Here is a 21,175-nt window from a genome sequence, read left to right as displayed (position 1 = left end):
TAAGAGGGAGCTGGGTTGAGGCCCTACACTACCATCTGTTTTTATTTGGAATGCTTTCCCTCACATTAGCTTGATTTGCTTTGGCATGCCAGTGTTGTCACATCAGTTTGTTTTTCAGTATTGGTCTGTTTTTCTACTTGCTAGCTTTTTAAAAACAACATAATGGAATGGAGGAATTTCAAAAAATCAATGGTTGTCTTCAGCTGATAGAACTCCATGTCAACCTTGTGTTATTTTTATAACCGAAACTTTGTAAAATGCATCTTAGGTTCTCATTTTGACAGAGACACAGTCAAAAGTTGTACAAAGTTATGTATTGAAAAGGCAAGATATTAGCTGGTTTAACTCAATAGTCCTTTCAACTTATATATTGTAAAAAATGCAAAGTACACATTAAAGTTTAACTGTGCAACTGTAGAGGTTCATTTAGAAGGAAGAGTCTTATGTTACACTAATTTGCCATTTAAAAGGCCATAGGTTTTATATTTGCTTTTTAAAAAAATATCAAAATTTGATATTCCATCTTTTATAATTTTTTTGAACTATGCACTGGACTCCTTATTTAATTGAAACTGTGTACTTCTTAAGTAGTAGACAAAATCTTTTGTGTTATCTTAACAAATTTAGTTATCATGAGGTATTTATTAGATTTGTAACAACACAGTAGGAGGCCTCTAGGAATGTGTATAAAAATAAACATTACAATAAAACCAAATCCATTAGTCCAGGGAAGAAAACAAGTGACCAAGGAATCCTACCAAATAAGGAACTCTAGCCTGAAAGGTATTTCATTTACCATCCTTGGTGATCCAAAAACATGGGATCTGTAAGCTTGAGGGAAGGATTTGCAAATTTGGGGATTCTCTGTGGAGTACCTCCGAATTTAAGGACACTGTGTAATGAAATCCAGCACTGTTGGTAAGAACACGTCGTTACACTTGATCATCTCTGTTAGTATTTTTGTTTTAAATGTACTTTGCAGTAATTTTGATTAGGGTCCTGGGGCAATTTTATTCCTTTTAATTTTTTTATTTGAGTATAGTTGACACAATGTTACATAGCTTCAGGTGTACAACATAGTGATTCAACTTTTCTACGTGTTATGCTATGTTCAGCACAAGTATAATTGCCATTATAATAGTGTAAACACTATTACAACATCACTGACTATATTCCCTATGGTACTACTAATTTCTGGGTATTTATTTTGTAACCTGCAACTTTACTGAATTCATTTATCACTTCTAATAGTTTTCTGGTGAAGTCTTTTGGGTTTTCTATATATAGGATCATTTTATCTGCAGATAATGACAGTTTAACTTCTTTATCAATATGGATGCCTCTTACTTCTTTTTCTTGTCCGAGTGCTATCTGTGGCTTCAACTTCCAGTACTATGCTGAATGAAAATGGTGAGAGTGGGAATCTTTGTCTTGTTCCCAATCTTAGAGGAAAGCTCTCAGTTTTTCACCATTGAGCACAATGTTTGTGGTGAGGTTTTCATATATGGTCTTTATTACATTGAGGTATATTCCCTCTAAGCCTACTTTTTTGAGAGTTTTTTTTATCATGAACAAAGGTTGAATTTTGTCAAATGCTTTTTCTGCATCTATTGAGATGATCATAATTTTTATCCTTCATTTTTTTAATGTGGTGTATCATGTGGATTGGTTTGTAAATATTAAACTATCCTTGTATCCTTGGAATAAATTCCACTTGATCACGATAAGTGATCCATTGAATGTATTGTTGGATATTGGCCTGTGATTTTCCCTTTTGTGGTATCTTTGTCTGGTTTTGGTATCAGGGTAATTTTCGCATCATAGAATGTATTTAGAAGCTTTCCTTCCTCTTCCATTTTTCAGAATAGTTTGAGAAGGATGGGTACTAACTCTTCTTCAAACGTTTGGTAAAATTCACCTATGAATACATCTAGTCCTAGATTATTACTTTTTGGTAGCTCTTTGATTACAAGTCCAATTTTGTTACTAGTAATTAGTTTGTTCAGATTTTCTACTTCTTCCTGATTCAGTTTTGCAAGATTGTGTTTCTAAGAATTTATTCATTTCTTCTGTGTTGTCCAATTTGTTGACATATAGTTTTTCATCGTATTCTACTATAATCCTTTCTGTGGTGTCAGTTATTACTTCTCTTTTTATTTGGGTTCTTTCTCTTTTTTTTTCTTGATGAGTATGGCTAAGGGTTTCATCGATTGATTGATTGATTGATTGATTTTTGGTCTCTGTGTCATTTGTTTCTGATCTGATCATTATTATCTTTTTCCTTCTACTCACCATGGGTTGGTTTGTTCTTCTTTTTCTATTCATTTAGGTGTGAAAAGTTATATTGTTTATTTGAACTTTTTCTTGTTCCTTGAGATAAGTCCATATTGCTATATATTTCCCTCTTAGGACTGTTTTTGCAATTTTGGACCATTGTATGTATGTCATTTGTCTCCATGTATTTTTTTTTTTTTTAGCTCTTCTTTTATTTCTTCATTGATCCATTGGTTATTTAATATTTTCTAGCCTCCACATGTTTGTGGTTTTTTCAGTTTTTTTTTCTTGTGATTGATTTCTAGTCTCCTACCATTGTAGTCAGAAAAGATGCATGGTATGATTTCATTATTCCTACATTTATTGAGACTTGTTTTGTGGCCTAACGTGTGATCTGTTCTGGAGAATGTCACATGTGCTCTTGAAAGGAATGTGTCATCTGTTGTTTTGGGTGGAACATTCTGTATGTATCTGTTAAGCTCATTTGGTCTAATGTGTCATTCAAAGACACTGTTTCCTTATTGACTTTCCTTACATCCATTGATGTAAGTTGGGTGTCAAGTCCCCTATTATTGTATTGCCATTAATTTCTCCCTCTGTATTCAGTAATATTTGTTTGATGTATTCAGGTCCTCCAGTGTTGGGTGCAGAGATATTTACAATTGTTATATCCTCTTGTTGGAGTGATCCCTTTATCATTTTGTAATGCCCTTCTTTATCTCTTGTTACAGTCTTTGTTTTAAAATCTGTTTTGTCTAAGTATTGCTACCCTGGCTTTATTTTTATTTTCTTTCATGTCCATTTGCATGGTAAATGTTTTATTTCATTTTGTATGTTTCTTCATGTCTGAGGTGAGTTTCCTATAGACAGTATATAGATAGGTCTTTTTTTTTTTTTAATCTGTTATGTCACACTGTGTCTTTTGATTGGAGCATTTAGGCCATTTATGTTTAAAGTAGTTATTGATAAGTGTGTACTTATTTCCATTTTGTTCATAGTTTTCTGGTCATTTTTGTAGTTCTCTGTTCCTTTCTTGCACTCTTTCTTTGTGATTGATGAATTTCTATAGTATTGTGTTTGGATTTCTTATTTACTTATTTATTTATTTTGGTATATATTATACTTTTGGGTTTATGGTTACCATGAGGTTCATTTATAACATTCTAAATATATAGCAGTCTATGTTAAGTAGATAGACACAAGCTCAAATACATTTAAAAAACCCCTTTTTTATTCCTTCCTCCATGTTTCATGTATTTGCTGTTATACTTTATATCTTTTATTCATAATATTCTTATGAAAATTAATTATGGCCACTTATTTTACACCTTTAAGTCCGTAGAGCAATCTTTTAAGGGTCCTCAGGATTTTGTAGTTATCGAAGATCATGGCAAGAATGAGTTTGCTAGAGGTTAATGAGATTAGTGGTGATGTTATATATCTATAATCTTTTTATGTGGAGTATGTCAAAAAACAAAAGAAAGAAGGATATAATTTAGATTTGATTTTGAAATTCACAATTTTTGTATGTACAGTGTATTTTGCAAACATTTTATTCTTAGAAATAAAAAGTAAATACATCTCTCAGCTTTATTGTCTAGTTGCCTTTGGTGATTCTGAAATGCTTTGGTTTTCTATTTTTACCCTGTTAAAAAAATATAACTACTCAGGATCCAAACCACTTTCTGAACGTGTAGAACTTTATTGCTGATTTACAAGCCATCTTGTAGGAGAAATAGGACTTTCTGAGGTATTTGAAATGAAAGCCATTTAACAAAATCATAGAGACAGTCAAAAAGGACAGCAGGGCACCTGGGTGGCTCAATTGGTTAAGCATCTGCCTTCAACTCAGGTCATGATCCCAGGGTCCTGAGATTGAGTTTCGCATTGGGCTCCTGCTTAGGAGTCTACTTCTGCCTCTCTCCCTTACTTGTGTACATGCTCTCTCTCTCTCTCAAAAATAAATAAATAAAATCTTTTTTTTTTTTTTTTTTTTTTTTAAGAAAAAGGACAGCAAAGGGAAAGGTATTCTTTGGCAGATTTCATTTAGTGCTTCTGCACCATGTTTATCTGTTCCACTGTTGTATCCTCAGCACCTGGAAGAGTTACTTGAATGCAATAAGCAGTCAGTATATGAAGGAGTGGATAAATAATTCTGAAATATATACATTATTTTTAAAGGACCAGCTAAAATCTGACCTTTGCCAACTTTTCTTTACCAATCCCTACCTGCTTCCATATTATCTTTACTTTAAATCCTGAAATAAGAATTCCTTGTTGTAGAGCATTGTCACTTGTCTTCTTTTAAAATCTTGGATTGTTAACTTAGACTTATTGTTAAATTTCAATTTCAATGTATTTGTATTTTTTTTTCTTCATTCGGGTTCTGATTTAGCTGTTATTTATCAAATACCCACTAGGTGCCAGACATCTCATTTAATTCTAAAGTTGTTTTCCTCACATGATCCATTTATCTTATTACAAGGAAGTGGCAGATTTGGATTGAAACACTGCTTTCCTCGTACTGTACCTGCTACTCCCACATTGGCCCACCAGAAGGGGTTTTAGTGTGACTAAATAAGCCAAATGCCGTATCTGTTTCAGGTGTCTTTACTGAATTTTGAACTGGTTATTAGTACTTATGACAACCTTGATTTTTATATCTTGTTACTTGCTTCTTAAAAATTTGTTTAAGATTTTATTTGATACAAAGAGAGATCACAAGTAGACAGGGAGGCAGGCAGAGAGAGAGGGGGAAGCAGGCTCCCTGCTGAGCAGAGAGCCCAATGCAGGGCTTGATCCCAGGACCCTGAGGCCATGACCCAAGCCGAAGGCAGAGGCTTAACCCTCTGAGCCACCCAGGCGCCCCTTGTTACTTGCTTGTAAAAACTAATTTAATGTAAGGCAAATATCATTCCGAATATTTAAGCTAGAATTGATGGCAACTTTCCCATGTGTTCTAATAGAATCCTACCCTTGTGATAAAATGCAGCCAAGTTTGCTGTACCATCTGAATAAAATGTGGTTCTTCAGTTTATGTATTCCTGGGGTTCTGCTCAGTAACATCTCTGCTTTTTCCCTTTCTTTTGGAAAGTCTTTTCACCCTCTTTCATAGACTTCGTTGTTCATGAACATTTCTGCACAAGCTTTAATAAGTTGGCTTGTTAAAATAATATTATCCTTAGGTTGTGGTTTTTGTTGTGGGCAATAGAGTCCATCCTGGCTATCTAGTACTGAGAGGGACTTAGCACTGGGTATTAGGTAGCTATCAGAATTTCTGGGAGAGACAGGGAACGATGTTTAGATTTTACCCAGTTAGGAATGAGAGTGAGAGAGCTTCAGCCATGAAGCCATGGCTGCCCTAGAACAGGTTCCCTAGAGCTGGCTGCCACCTCCCTCTCATTGCTCATTGCCACTTTTTTTTCAGTTCCCAGATGTGTGCATGTGCGAATGCTTGGTAGAACCTGGGTTATCCACAGAATTTTAGTTGCAAAGCATCTAAGAAATAATATTTCTTATTTTCTAGCCTCTGTAGTATAGGAAGGTTAGAGGGGTGTTTGGTTGTGTATCTTCACTGAATACATAGGACATTTTCTGTACATATACTGACCTTGACCTATGTTTTATTTTGCAACTTTATTAAGATGTTCTTTTGTTGGATCAGTTGTTAGTGAGACAATGGGTTTGACTTCTGGTTAGCTTTGGTAAGAAGAATTTTGTTCTTAGAATTCTTAGAATAAGTGCTCATAGAATAAGTGTGTAAGCAGAGGAGATCATCTTGACTAGATCCCACTGGTTATAATGAAGAGAGCTACAAGTGATCCAAAAGCAGCTTCTTCCCATCCATAGCAGAGTCAATTAAAACAATCATGGCAGGCTTATGTATACTTCGTGGTATACATAAAGGAAGCATTTATTATACATGTGATGAGTTAAAAGTAGGTCTTTAAGAGAGGAACTTGGGGGAGAAGCATGGAAAAGTTTATAGATAATTTTACAATATATAAAATGAGAGGCTTCTTTAAGATCAAACATAAATGACACTGAGGAATGTTGGCAGCATGCCTTGCATTCTGTTCACTGAGCATGCTTAGACTCTAAAGAATGGCTTCATTTCTATTCTGGGACCTAAAAATTATTAACATTCTATGTTTATACAATGTTTATGTAATATTCTGCCGCTAGTAGGTATGGACATAATTAATGCCTTATTGCAAAATTGATGGCTTACATCAGCTAGCCTTGGTGTATTCGTTGTTTCTCTTAAATCTGAGATTATCTTAATGTTTATACTCTACGGGCAGGATATTTTTGGCAGGATATTTTTGCTTATTTGAGTGAAACTTATTTGAGACAGACCTGGAAAGCCCATAGAATTTCAGCTAGTATCTTTTGGGTGAAAAAAAAAAATTGATAATACTTAGCCCAGTCAAAAAAATTTGAATGCCCACAGTGTATATTTTTGATTCAGAAAGAAGAAAGTGAAAAATCATATCCACCTAGAGCTATAATTATTGTTAGCTAAAACATCTTTATTTTAATCTTTTACACATGTGTACAAAGGTATTATTTGTTTATTTATTACTATTTTTTTGTTGTTGTGTTATGTTAGTCACCATACAGTACAGTGCTAGTTTTTGATGTAGTGTTCCATGATTCATTGTTTGCGTGTAACACCCAGTTCTCCATGCAAAGGTGTTTTTAAACCGCAGTGGAGACTAGCTGTATTTGGGGGCATTTTGGAGAGTGCCCCCAGAATAAGGCTAATTCTAGTCTTATTTTAGCCCCTTGACCCACAAGATGTTTATTGAATTTATTTCATCAAACCAATGACTTACATCCAGTTTTCTCAAGGAAATGTCAGAAAAATTAACATATATCATTAGAAGGTACTAAAAACATATAAGGTACATAATTACTTTAGGGTTCAGATCTATGTTTTCTGATACATTTCATGCAGCCATGCTTCTTATTTTAATGGGACTTTTTTTCAGTAGGGTTTCTCCTTTGCAAATCAAAAGAGCAAAATTATAAAAAATAAAAATAAAAAATTCCAAATGACACTGAATTAAGAAATATGTGGATGTTTTCCAGGGATCTGAATGAGAAGGTGAGGTGTTCAAGGTTAGACAATGGTAGTGCTAAAGGAACAGAATTTCATGTCCTGTTGTTTTAAAAATTTTAAGGAAATACAGAAAGAGGAAATGGTTCAGGCTCTATGATATCATTAGTACTATTTTTACTCTCTTAAGTTCAAGAGTTTCAGAGATAAGAAAAATATATGCAAAAATTGGGACATTCATCTTTTTTTATTTTTATTAGTGTACTTTCAAAATAATCATAGGGAGTAAGCACACTCTTTTTAAAATTTTGCTCCAGGAAGAATAAAGAAATGATATATTTTTAGCAATTTCTTGATACAGTATATATTAAAGTAGATATGGATATTACAACAATTTCACAGTACTAAAATCCAAATACTCTATAAGACGGAGATGCTGTTACTCTATGTTAAAGGTTAGTTTATTATTGAAATTAATTCATATCGCTGACTCATTCACACTATGCTAAAAAATTCTGTCAATAGTTAGGTTTGATTAGGTTCAGTTGCCCAGAAGTTCTCTTTTATTTTGGTGTTCTTGCACTATCACACAATCAAAAATAATTTCTGATTTTAATTCATATTATGGAAAGAGGGGGCCACTATCTCTTTAAGGCAAAGCAGGAATCTTCATCTTTGCTCTCTATACAGGAATTTAATTACGAAACCTAGCAGCTTGTATTTAAAAGGAATGCTTTTTTCTTTCTCGCAGAAAAGTTTTTATTTTAATGTGAAGACATACTGGAAGTGAAGAATGACTCTTTTTTACCACGAGAATATGAAAGAGTTTAGGTGGTAAAACTGGACTGAGCTAGTCTTGTAGGAAATGCCAAGTGTTTTCCATTTTTTACTCCTGTGAGGATTGAACAAAGGGAGAATATTTCTGGTCTGTGGTTGTGGTTGGCATTAGCAGTGCTGAGCTCTGTTGATCTGTTAGTCCTTGGTGTATTGCAAAAAATAATCATACTATGTTCAGAATAATGGAGTCTCTAACTGCCGGGTTGTAAAAGAAGAGTCCTGTGTACTGGTTGTCTTTCTCATCATCTTTACTGGTAAATATTTACTCATTTGAATGAGGCAGCTATTGTGGCCAGTGTGTGAATTAACAAGATATGAAAGGATTTTGGCATCATCAGCCGATGAATTAGTGCTTTTTCATAGTGTGTGTAGAACGATGATGCAGGATATCTTGGTATGAGATTAAGGAGTTTTCTCTGTTGAAACTTTAAAAAATGTTACCAGTTGCTAGCCTCAGCTCCATATGGGTCTGAACTTCTCATGCTAGAGTCATAGTCCTTATCTTTTCCTGGGCCCATGCAAAAGACTCAAGAGCTAAAATGGGTCAGGATACCATAATTTTCAGTGTGAAGCTGGCATTTTCAAAACTAACGCCCATTCATTTCTTTAAAAATACAGTATCAGTGGGATTCTTTCTTCATGTTACCCCTTCTCTGAACACCAGTAGGAATATTTGAAGGAAATAAGACTTACTCTTTCCTCTTCTATCTTCTTTTTTTTTTACCTTTTAATTTATACTGTTTTGTTATAGACTTCATAATGTCCTCGTGTAATCTGATAATTCTTACTAGAATAAGAGAGGGGTGTAAATAAGTAGGATGAGACCCAATTTCACACTGAGTTCATATTTCTGCTTTAAAGTCATGTTTCCCACCTGGGGGACATTTAATTTTATCATCTGTGTAATTAATGTCTAGTAAAATCCAGGTGGTAAGCCCCACCATGGATCTACTGAACCCAGGTGTTGGGGTGATGGGGCATATGCTTATGTATTTTCCAAAAGTTTCCCCTACTATTTCTGATGTATCTTTGATTTAGAACTACTGTGTTAAAGCATGTTTTATATGTGCTTTATTCCCTAGAACAATATATGATGTAACTCTATAGTGAATATTTTTCTGAAATAATTACTACCAAGAGTTTTCTTTAAATTTACCTGTTTTTATATTAATTTTAAAAAGATTTGTGTGTGTATTTGGTTGTTTTCATAATTTCATTATGAGAGTAATTTGCAAACATTTATTTTGATTTGTCCTATTTTTCTTGCACAGGAATTCCTTTCCTGGTTTTTGGGTTTTTTTGTTTTTGTTTTTTTTAACCTTACAAGATTTTATTTATTTATTTGAGAGAGAAAGAGAGAGAGCACAAGTGGGGGACGAGGAGAAAGTGGACATAAGGCAAGGAAGAATTAGACTTCCCACTCACCAGGGAGCCTGAGGTAGGGGATGGTCCCGGGACCCCAAGATCATGACCTAGGCCGAAGGCAGATGCTTAACCAACTAAGCCATGCAGGTGCCTCACCTTTCCTGTTCTTATGTGGCATACCCATGAGTAGAAATAAACCATCTCATTAAACACTGATGATAGCGCTGAATTTAGTATTGCAGATATCATTGGCAGCTTGGAATGCCATGCTCATATAGTTTGCATAGAGTTTAAAGTTCATTTAAAAAGTTAAATAAAATTAACGAATTAAGCCAAATTTTGATAATGTGTCAAAGCCAGACCTTTAGGGCTGGGGGATTTGGTGAGTTTGAATGTTATTATTCTCAAGTGTCTTTGTGATTCAATGTAAACCTATTTATATTCCTAAGTCAGTACTTTTTTAATAGTGACAAAATTGAAATAATTAAGACTTAGAGTTTTAATCTTGGTTTCAGTGTAGATCTGTTGCCATTGTGAATATAAGCAAATTTTTTTAATTTTCTTTTTTTTTTTTTAAGATTTTATTTATTTATTTGACAGAGATTACAAGTAGGCAGAGAGGCAGGCGGAGAGAGAGAGAGGAGGAAGCACGTTCCCCACCCAGCAGAGAGCCTGATGTGGGACTCGATCCCAGGACCCTGAGATCATGACCTGAGCCAAAAGCAGAGGCTCAACCCACTGAGCCACCCAGGCGCCCCTAGTTTTCTGTCTTCTTTAAAATGGAGTTGGATATTGGGCACCTGGGTGGCTCAGTGGGTTGAGCCTCTGCCTTCGGCTTGGGTCGTGATCTTGGGGTCTTGGGATCGAGTCCCACATCAGACTCTCTGCTCAGCAGGGAGCCTGCTTACCACCCCCCCCATCTACTTGTGATCTCTCTCTCTGTCAAATAAATAAATAAAATCTTTTTTAAAAAATAACAAAAACTGGAGTTAGATATCAAAGAATTTACAAAAGACTGAATTTTTGAATAAAATTGATGGTAGAAGTTGAAATTTTGTTTAATATAAGTTACACAACAGTTATCTGAAGCTGAGAACAGAAAACAAACTAGTTATCATTAATACATATAAGAAAAAATTGTTGCAATTACATGGCACGCCAAATTTTTAAAAAATGAACATTTTTATGCCACTGCTATTAATAGTTTGCTTGAATCTGTCACACTGTTTTAGTGTTAGTGCATTGTGTGTGTGTGCTTTTAAAAATTGCTTATGGAAATGCCTGGGTAGCTCAGTTGATTAAGCTCTGCCTCTGGTTCAGGTTATGATCCCAGGTCCCTGGGATCAAGTCCCATATCAGGCTCCTTGCTTAGCAGAGAGCCTGCTTCTGCCTCTGCCTGCTGCTCTCCCTGCTTGTGTCATCTCTCTCTGTGTCAAATAAATAAATAAAACCTTTTAAAAAAATTGCTTATAACTGCCATGTTATTGTTTGTCAATTCCTGTACCTCATCTGATGACTGTCCTCCTCAGTGTCCTGCATTTTCAAACCTCTTTAAATATATGGAGTCCCTAGCATGCATGGCCTTTCAGGAGGACTCACTACAAGAAAAGGGCTCCAATTGAGTTTGTGTGGCCTCTCATTCTTAAAAAGGAACCCGTACAAAAATAAAGATGATTGAATTAAATTTCATTATAGTCAAGTGGCAATGACTGCCGTCATCTGTGTAGATATCAAATGAACATTTTAAAGGGGGGGGGGAAGCTAAGTTAAAAAAGAGTGCTGGAGGGGGCCCTCACTCTTACTGTAATATGTGAATGAGTAACACGAAGAACTTCAAATGACCAAGAAAAGCTTTTGAATGTTTTTCTTTTTAGCGGATTAGAGAAGGTGACTTCCCAGTTGTTATATGGAATGTTTTGGTCAGAGTGGTAACTGTAAAGCTAAATAAGCTACCGTCCATCTCTTTTGAATTCACCCTGCATTTTCTTTGGTGGGTGCTGGGACTCGGGTTTAGGACATGACCGCACGTGACCTGCTCCAGCAGAGATATACTCTTCCCAATGGAGACACTGCATGGCGGTCCTCGCCCCTTGTGAACGCTGCCCTGGAAGGAAATCTCGTCCTCCTGGATGGCATCCACCGGGTCAACGCGGGCACACTTGCCGTATTGCAAAGGTTTGTATGAGTCACACACACAGAAAAACTCCCCATGTAAACAGTAGACATGGAACCCTGTCATCATTTTTTTTAAGCTGGGTCACGTAGATCACAAGAAACTTACTTATGTATCCAACCAGAACTGCAGAGGCTTTTATTCGTTGTAAACACAGTACAGTAAAACTTCCAATACTGAGGATTTGGGGGGAAAAAACACTGCTGTGGCAAAGTTCTCTGAGTTAGAATTGAAAAAAGAAAACTTTTAGGTAGTAATTTTGAAAAACTTCATATATACTGATTGATACTTACAGTAAGTCCCGCAGCTCACGTTTCTTGCAATTTGTTAGTCACAGCATCACTGTTTACAAACACCTTGTGAATCATAGATCTAAATTACTGGTTAATCCTGTTGGAATTTTTTTTGAGAGGAAAAAGTATAGTTCCTTATATAAAGTGTGTAAGGGAGGGGCACCTGGGCAGCTCAGTCAGTTAAGTGTCTGCCTTGGGTTCAGGTCATGATCTCAGGGTCCTGGGATTGAACCCCACTTTGGGCTCCCTGCTCAGCAGGGAGCCTGCTTCTCCCCTCCCTCTGCCTCTCTCCAGCTTGTGCTCTCTCTCTCTCTTTCTCTAATAAATAAATTTAAAAAATAAAATGTGTGATGGATGTTTGATGATATTTTTATATAGACTAAACTCACTTTGTGTTTATAAACTTGAACATTGTGTATCTGTCGTTTCCTTATTTCAATTTGGGTGGAGAAAAATTCCCAATTAACTTCTCTAGAATATAATGTTAAGAGAAGACTTTTATGTATAACTTTCATGGGAAGTGTTTCTATCCTGTCTCATTTTGAAAGATTAATGATACCAATTTTTTATTTGATCTGTTTTGATTCTGTCACTTCTATAGTTGATTTTTAACTATGAATAATCCGTTTCCCCAACCAACTATTCAGTTTCTTGTCCTTGACAAGATGCAGATACTGAGTATATTTAAAAATTCCCCAAACAGGGATGCCTGAGTGGCTCAGTGGGTTAAGCCGCTGCCTTCAGCTCAGGTCATGATCCTAGGGTCCTGGGATTGAGTCCTGCATCGGGCTCCTTGCTCAGCAGGAAGCCTGCTTCTCTCTCTGCCTCTGCCTGCCGCTCTGCCTGCTTGTGCATGTTCCCTTTTTCTGACAAGTAAATAAGTCAAATCTTAAAAAAAAATTTTCCAAAAACATTGTGTTACTCCTTATTAAACCTGAGAGCATTTGAAAGTGATAATCACAAACTTTTAGTGACTTGCCATAAATATTCCACAGATTTACAGTAGTTTTTTTTCTCCTAAACAGATAAATACAGACACAAACAAAAATAATACTTACTCCACCCCTTTTATCGGTTATCTGTTGCCTATTAGGCCAAGCACTTAGGAAAAGGAGCAGCTATCTTTAACTGAGTCCTTACTCTCTGCTGGGCGTTGTGCTAGGCCAGTGCCTGTCAGGCTCTTAGCCATGGAATCACCTTGTGGCGATGCAGCTTAGAAATTACTGGTGCCTGAGCTTCACCTCTCGAAGTTCAGATAGAAGTGATCCATATAAGTGAGGTCTGAGCACTGGCATTTTTAAACCCTTCCCAGAAGATTCTCATGTGCTGCCAAGACTAAGAACAATTATAGTAAGCATCTGCCTTACTCTAGATGTTTAATTTTCACAGCAATACTATGAGGTTGGTATGACAGCCCTGATTCTATAAAAGAAAAACATTTAGAGACATGGAGTAGTAGTGCTCCCCTCCCCAGGCACTCCGCTAACAAGGTACAGAGCTGGAATTGAACACAGATCTGACTGTTCCACCGCCCATGCTCCTAACCCCTGCATTATGCAGTCCCCCCCTCCCTCCATGGCCTCAGTGCTTACCAAGTGGGGCTCGTGTGGGGCAACTGTAACGTAGCCATCAGGAGACTTCAGTGGTTGGTGTGCAATCTAGCAGTAGTGCTTTTCAGCCTCTGCAACATCTGGAAGATAGTGCTATTTGTGCTGTGGACGGTTAGGTCACCATCAGAGTTGGTATATGAAATAGCACCACTTATTTCATTTTAAAGATTTTTGATGTTTTCAATCCTGTAATTCCAAAGACAGAAATATGTTGATCATACTATACTACCCCTTCAAGAGTTATGTTAGACTCCGGGTGTGTACCGCCCGCCTTGTTCATCAGTACACACCTCCTGTTATCCTGAGTCTCCCCTTTAGCTGCTGCTTTTCATCTCCTTCCTCCATCCCCTTTCCAGCTCCTCCTCATTCTTCTCCTCCCCACTGTCCACATGTAGTAACCATGACTACTGCTCTCTGGTACAGAAACCAGTAATTTTGCCAAGTATAACAGCACTAGCCAACTTGAAATTTCAAAAGGTGCGTCTAACAAAATTGTTAGACTCAATTGCCCACAATAATAGCCACGATTAAAATGTTAACTGATTCTGGGGTGCCTGGGTGGCTCAGATGGTTAAGCGTCTGCCTTCAGCTCAGGTCATGACCTCAGGGTCCTGGGATCGAGCCCCGAACTGTGGCTCCCTGCTTGGAGGGAAGCCTGCTTCTCCCTCTCCCACTCTCCCTGCTTGTGTTCCTTCTCTCAATGTCTCTCTTTCTGTCATACAAATAAATAAATTCTTGGGGGAAAAAATGTTAACTGATTCCACCTCTAGTGACTTCAGTGTTCGAAACCGATGAATTTGTTCCCTGACTTTTCCCTCTCCCTTAGGCTGATCCACGATCGGGAGCTAAGCCTCTACGATGGCTCCAGGCTGCTGAGAGAAGACAGGTACATGCGTTTAAAGGAGGAGCTGCACCTATCTGATGAGCAGCTACGGCAGAGGTAATGTTGGGTGCCTGGCTCTAATTCTCATGGTCGGATGGGCCTTCTTTGTATTCTTCTTTGGAACCTAGGGTCAAGCCAAGCTAACTTCGAATCATTTAATTATTTTGTGTCTTGAGCAGGCTCCTAATCTGGCATTTCTTACAACTTGGGTTTGCTACCCAAGATGTGTTCTGCACTCTCAGCCTTACTTTCACATGTGTGTAAGAACAGTAGTTCTAAGAAGGTAATCCCCCCTCCCCTTGTCCTAACAACTCAGTTTTGGCTCCATACTTTGTACCCCTTCAGGAAAAAAAAAAAAGCCTCATAATTTATTGGGCCCTACCTTCTAAGAAGTGATCAGTTATTACGGAGGTAAGCCACCTGATGCAGGATTACCCTTTGTGGCTTACTTACACATTCCTTTCAAAAATGTCCAAACCAAATGCTACATATGAGTCTTGACTGTATCAAGAAATAAAATGGAGACAGCTAGAAAAGATACTTTGGAACAATTGGAAAAGTTTAAATATGGAAGATATATACCACCTGATATTGAGTTAATATTAATATTCCTAGATATCATAATGGTATTCTGGTTTTGAAGGAGAATATTCCTCCTCTTGGGAGATGCACACTGAGCTATTTAAGGGATAATATAAAAAGAGGTCAGTGACTCCCTTCCAGATGTTTCAGGGGGAAAAAAAGGACATGCACATGTGTGTACATGTACACAACACACAGAAAGAGCAAGTGGGAATGAGAACACAAGGTGGTAAAATCTTCATAGTTGGTGAAATCTAGGTGAAGGAGAAAATAGGTATTCATATTCTATTCTTTCAAATTTTCAATGTGTTTGAAAAATGGCAGAATATTTCTTCTAGCTAAATACTACTTTCCTTTAGAGAAGGTTTGGCAAACACAAGTTTTCTGTCTCCTTACATTTCCATGGATATTTTGACGTAATTAGAGATTGTTACCTTGGCAAATACCTAGTCACTTGTTACCTTGACAAATACGTAGTCACGTGATTGAATCTTACTCAATTGAAGCTTCCCCTTCCCACAAAGGGCTTGATGACATATTTAACACATTAAAATTTTACAAATGATAATTAAGTGTATTTTTTATTGTGTTTCTCTTTTAAGGAGAGTTTTGTTTAAAAATTTTCTTGGACATATTCTGTAGGGAGGACATATTAAATTCCTTACGACCTCTGTATAAGTGATTTTAAAAATTCACTTGATTATACATAGCTATAAATGCTTCTGGGATACACATCATCAAATTCCTTTAGCCCAGTAAATAGTTTGGTGGAGTGTCTAGGGAGGGAAGTTTTAAAGATCCCTCTCATTTCATACCTTTACTTTAACAGTTAGCTTTTGTATATTATGTGAGTGTGAACCACACATCAGGGAACAGTTTATATTTTCAGGGAGCTGAATCAAAGCAGCTGGGCAGTGGCTCTCGGCAAGTCTGCTTGTCAGGCTCCCTTAGGACTTCGGCAGCACTGTATCTGTAGTCTGATGGCCAGAAAATGACAGCTCTCTTCCCTGAGAAGTACCCAGGTTCTCCCTAATGGTTGCAAGAGGTTTTACAGATGAGAACAGTTTCGGCAACAAAGTGGCCCTGAGCATCGTGTTGAGGTTTTGGCTCACACCGGTTAGAAGTACTTCCTTCTTGAAGCGCCCCATCTTCATCACTGTTGATTGTCATCACTCCTCTGAATACAAACCAGGCTCAGTTCTATTTCTAGAGGCCACTCTGAGTAGATAGAAACAAGCCATAAGAACATTAATTGGTTTTTATTTTTATTTTTGTTTTAATTTTGTATCCTTGTTGATCATGCATGAAAGTTGAGCCAGATAGCTTTTTCAGGGCTTTTTATGAAAAATACCAGTCCTCTATCATCTGCCCTCAGACACTTTCCCATTTCCTACAGCCCAGAGACTACTCCTTTTATCTTTGAGGTGTTTGCTTTTTCATGTACTTACCTCTGTACCATTAAATAATATACTTTTTTTTTTTTTTAGAATAGTTGACATACAATGCTACATTAGCTTCAGGTGTACAATATGGTGATTCAGCAAGTTTATACATCCCGCTATGCTCACCACATGTGTAGCTACCCCATCCCCATACATCACTACTCATTACTACTGCAATATCATAATATGCTTTCATTGATACTTCTTGATTTATTTTTCAGTGTTAGGCCTTACTGATTGATTTCTTCCTATGGAAAATTAAGGTTTAGCTCATTTTACCACTCCTCCTCCCAGTACATATATATACTTCCCATCTCTCATTCTTCCTGAGTAGTTGTGGAATAATTTTCTTTAGAACTTCACTCAATGTCTGCATGATTATCACAGGATAAGGACTGTACAACAGCTGAGTCGTTTGGTAAACTACAGTTGTTTTTCCTTTCTTGCATACGTTTTATTTTTCCTAAAGTTAGCGATTGCATACATATGAAGAGAGGCAGATACAGAGATAAATAATTACAATGCAGCTTTTAAATGTTAGTTTGAGATCTCTGCAATAATGTTATGGGAACACAGAAGAGGAAGTTGACCTGTTTCCTGTAAATTTATCCCTTTTTCATCCTAGACGCTTTCCCTCTTAAATAAATCTCTCAGCATGTTGAGGCACAAGAGGCTTTTATCAGTTTCATCTTTGTCCCATAGCGCGTTCCTACCAGCCCTGATCTGTACCTGCTGCCCTTCGTACTTGTAGCTCACATGTCATGCTAGATCTCTGTCCATTCCCACTTTCCCATTTTCTCTGGTCTCTTCTTTTCGCAACTTTCATCAGTTAGATGTTGAACCTCCTGGGCTGACCTTCTGATTTCCTGTTCTTTCTTAATGATCTGTCAGTTTGTCAGGCCTTCACTGACTTTCAGACACAAGATGTCTAACACTTGATTCTCCTCTTTCTGAGGTATTTTCACCAGTTGAAAGTCTAATTCCTTTCTTATCAGTATTCCTCCTCTTTTTGCCTGAAAAACACACTATTTTCTTATGATTGTAACCATTTCATTGCTAAGTAGTCATGTTACAGAATCTGCTTCACTCTGATGAGATGGTTAGTAAATTTCTTTCTTTTCTGGCTAAGCTTGATTAATTTTGTGGCCCATTTTTGACTTTCTGAGAATAAATGTGTTCTCTTTTAGGATTACAATAGATTCCAATAGGGTGGAATACAGTAAAATTTATGCTAGTTGACAGTATTTCTTTCAGGGCTGTGTTTACTAGGCAGAAAGCTGACAGGTTGACCAAAAGGACATAGCATAGCATAAAGTGGGGTCTTTGTACTCACTGAGGAAGTTAGTTCTTCATGAGTTGCTCTTATAAGTAATGTGACCCATTATCTAACAAGGGTTGATCCTATATGCTGTGCATATCTAATATGCCACTCCTGGCATTAGCATTCGAACTATAAGTTAGAAACTCATCATCTGAATCACCTATCCTTTCATTTTTCTGACCTAAGCACAGAATTGAAGTTCAGCGAAATAATTATTTCAGATAGTCTTTAAACAAACTCAGCTATTAATGCTTTTTTCCTTGGAGAATTGTGAGACAGCAGAAAAAGTCAAAGTTAAAATGAAGGGAAAGCAGATTTAAGAGCTTCTTTGTCTCTAGACCCAGTTTGGTAAATTTCCATACCTATTTGTTTTCAGATGGGAGTCTTCATATTTATATCTAGCAGGACTCCTTTAGTTACAAGTAACCCAAAAAAGTTGAATTGTTGCAACAGGAATTTATGGGCATTTCACATGGTCAGAGGAGAGGCATGGATGCAGTTGGGCCTCAGGATAGACTGGAACTTAGGACTTTAATGTCCCAGGACGTTGTTACTCTATCCTTCATCTCTTTGTCTCGAATGTCGCAGTACCTGACACATAGTAGACCACTTAGTAAATGTGTTTGAACAAGCGAATAAATCTTAACTTGCGGAAATTCTGGGAAACTCGAGGTAAAGGTATTTCTATTAATCTGGTTTTAGATGACCTTCTGAGCTAGTATGCTTTCTTTTATGAACCTACTAACAGGAATACTTTGCCTTTATTACAAGTCTGATACCACAGGGTCTCATAATTAACAGCTACTGTCAGTGGGCTATGGTCCCTTTCAGCTTTATAGTGTGAAACCCAATTTCTAAACAGTTGTTTTTGACTCCTTTGCTGACCTATTCTAATTCTTCACCAAGATCATCTGTCTTGATCAGAACCCTCTGCAGGCATTCTTTGCAGGTAATTACAAAGCCAATATGCCCTTAGATATGGCATCAGAAATGTTAGCAACTTTCCTTCTCTTGTTGCAAGTCACCAAGAATCAAGTGGGCACGGTGGTTAGAAATAGCATGATGGCCATGAACACCAGACATTATGCCTGCATTTCTCACAGGAAGTAAGGACCAAAATAGAACCGCTTCCTTTGATGAGAAAAACTTCTTTGGGGAAAGGGGGAGTACAAATATTATAGGCTGCTAAATGTGTCCCTTCCTGCCGTTGGTCAGACCATATATGAGGAGACCAAGAGCCTGTGCATTACCCATTGTTTATTTTGCCAAGAAAGAACTTACGGTTATCTCAGGGAAGCAATAAAGATTAGTGGCCTAGTCTCAGTTATAATTATATATGTTCTAATGTTTTTACATTTTTATCATATATTTTATTTGTATTGATTGTGATTGAACACTGAAAACAGTTTATAATCTCCCACTTTTTCTTGACCAGTGATGAATCATAATTGGACATCAGGTGTAATCCTTGATTGATTAGCTTCTCTGGACCCTTTTATTTCTTACTCCTATGCTTGAAAACAGGTAGGATCTGAGCATTCTCTCTTGCCTTCCCAGAAACCTCAGCATCTTATTGCTAGCAAATTAGGCCATGTAAGTTTTTAACAAAATTCAAGGTAGATCCAGGATTTTATGCCCAAGTCTTTGTGTTTGATTCTCAAAATAAAGAGCCCTAAGCAAATTCTGATTTTGAAAAAGAACCATTTTTTCCAAACTCCATGTCTGTGAAGAGTCTGATCATTATTATGTGTTTTGGTTTGGTGTTTTTGATAGAGAGGATGCACCTTCTTTAACATATTCATTCCAGACCACATTTAGATTAGCTGCTCTGCTTTTGGGTGAAAAACCATTATTCCCAGTTCTTATCAGTTACCTTTCTTTTGTCCTTGCCATCAAAGGTCTTCAAAAAGCTTCTTGTAGTGATGTCTCCTAACAACAGCAATAACATTTATTTATTTATTCAGCATCTGCTCTCTTCCAAGTATCACCCTAGACCTTGTGTGGTATAAGGATGAGTAAGGAATGTGTCCATGCAGTTTGCTACATTGCATAGGAAATAAAGGTGAAATACAGGCTGCATAGCCTGTAGGTTCAGAATGGAAACACTAGTAATAGTGTAGAAGGCCAGTTACAAAATCCTCTTCTGGCTTATGATTAATGTCTTTATAAAAACTTTCTGTGCCATTCTTTCAAATTCCTACACATTTGACAAAAATTACCCTCTAATTTCCTTTTCTATGTTAGAATCTTTCTTCTTTTATTGATCGCTTTTTTGAGCTATAATAACATGTAATAAACTGAATATTTAAAGTTTTCAGTTTCATAACTTTTGATATTCATAGATACTTATGAAACTATCACCACAGTCAAGATAATGAATATGTCTATGACACCCCCCCAAAAAATGTCATCAGACTCCTGGGGAATCCCTCTCCCTTGACCTGTGTCACCCTCCTCTCCCACTCCTAGGAATCTGCTTCCAGTTACTTGATACATCTTATATTTTCTAGAACTTTATATAAATGGGATCACACAGTATATACTTTTTTTTGTCGGCTTCTTTCACTCAGCATAATTATTTTGAGATCTTTCCTGTTGTTATGTATATCAGTAACTTACTCCGTTTTATTGCACTGGAGCAATGGAAGCAGTGGCGAGCGCTTTACTCTCTAAAACTTACATTTACGCCCCCAGACAAACATATTGACCTCCATATTTTCACTTTAGAAATTGTTTTTTTATAAAGAGCATTTTGCTTTTTCAGTCTTTAATCTTTATGAAATATTTACTTATCTGAAGCTAAGCCATAGCTTTGGTTTCATTTGTTATTCGTTGTGAAATTAAAGTTAACCTTGGTTTTAACTTTTGACTGTGCTTGTTTCCTAATTCTCAACTATTTACCACTTACCCAGCCATCATATTACATGCAGTAAGTTAAATCACCTGAAAGTACATGGCAGATCCTCAGGAGTACTCTGCTCTCCAACTTTCAGACGTGGAGATCCTATCATTATCAGGAAATGACTTTCCATATGACCTATTTATATGTAAGGAAGCCTTTGGGGGAGACCTAGCAACACAACGGTCCTTATCCTGTTATTCAGTAGTTTGCGGTTGTTTTTATAGTCAGTGTACACTGCTCTGCCTGACACATCAACTGACCACTTTAAATTGGGCCAGCTAGAGTCAGTGTCCAAAAGCAAGCCAGGGACAGTGTATGTTCTAAGCAATGATCATCACCTATTTAAATTCAGACCACCTAGCTTGCTGTCCTGTGGCTTGTTCTTATGTTAATTGCTCTTCTAGTCCTAAATTCACAGTTCAGCTGTGGTA

The 21,175-nt window shown here is 36.9% G+C and overlaps 1 protein-coding gene across 2 annotated transcripts in view; it reads left to right on the top strand.

Annotated features, from left to right (window-relative positions):
* The window catches only part of VWA8 (von Willebrand factor A domain containing 8), a 333,728-nt gene that overhangs the window by 98,237 nt on the left and 214,316 nt on the right, over positions 1–21,175 (top strand). For both annotated transcript variants that reach the window (XM_059144521.1, XM_059144520.1), the window contains 2 exons: positions 11,553–11,713; positions 14,441–14,554. In XM_059144521.1, the coding sequence (XP_059000504.1) occupies positions 11,553–11,713; positions 14,441–14,554 (275 nt within the window). The remainder of the gene's footprint in view (positions 1–11,552; positions 11,714–14,440; positions 14,555–21,175) is intronic.

This window comes from Mustela lutreola, chromosome 13 (genome assembly GCF_030435805.1).
Source record: "Mustela lutreola isolate mMusLut2 chromosome 13, mMusLut2.pri, whole genome shotgun sequence".
Lineage (NCBI taxonomy): Eukaryota > Metazoa > Chordata > Mammalia > Carnivora > Mustelidae > Mustela > Mustela lutreola.
This window is presented reverse-complemented; position numbering and strand designations above follow the sequence as displayed.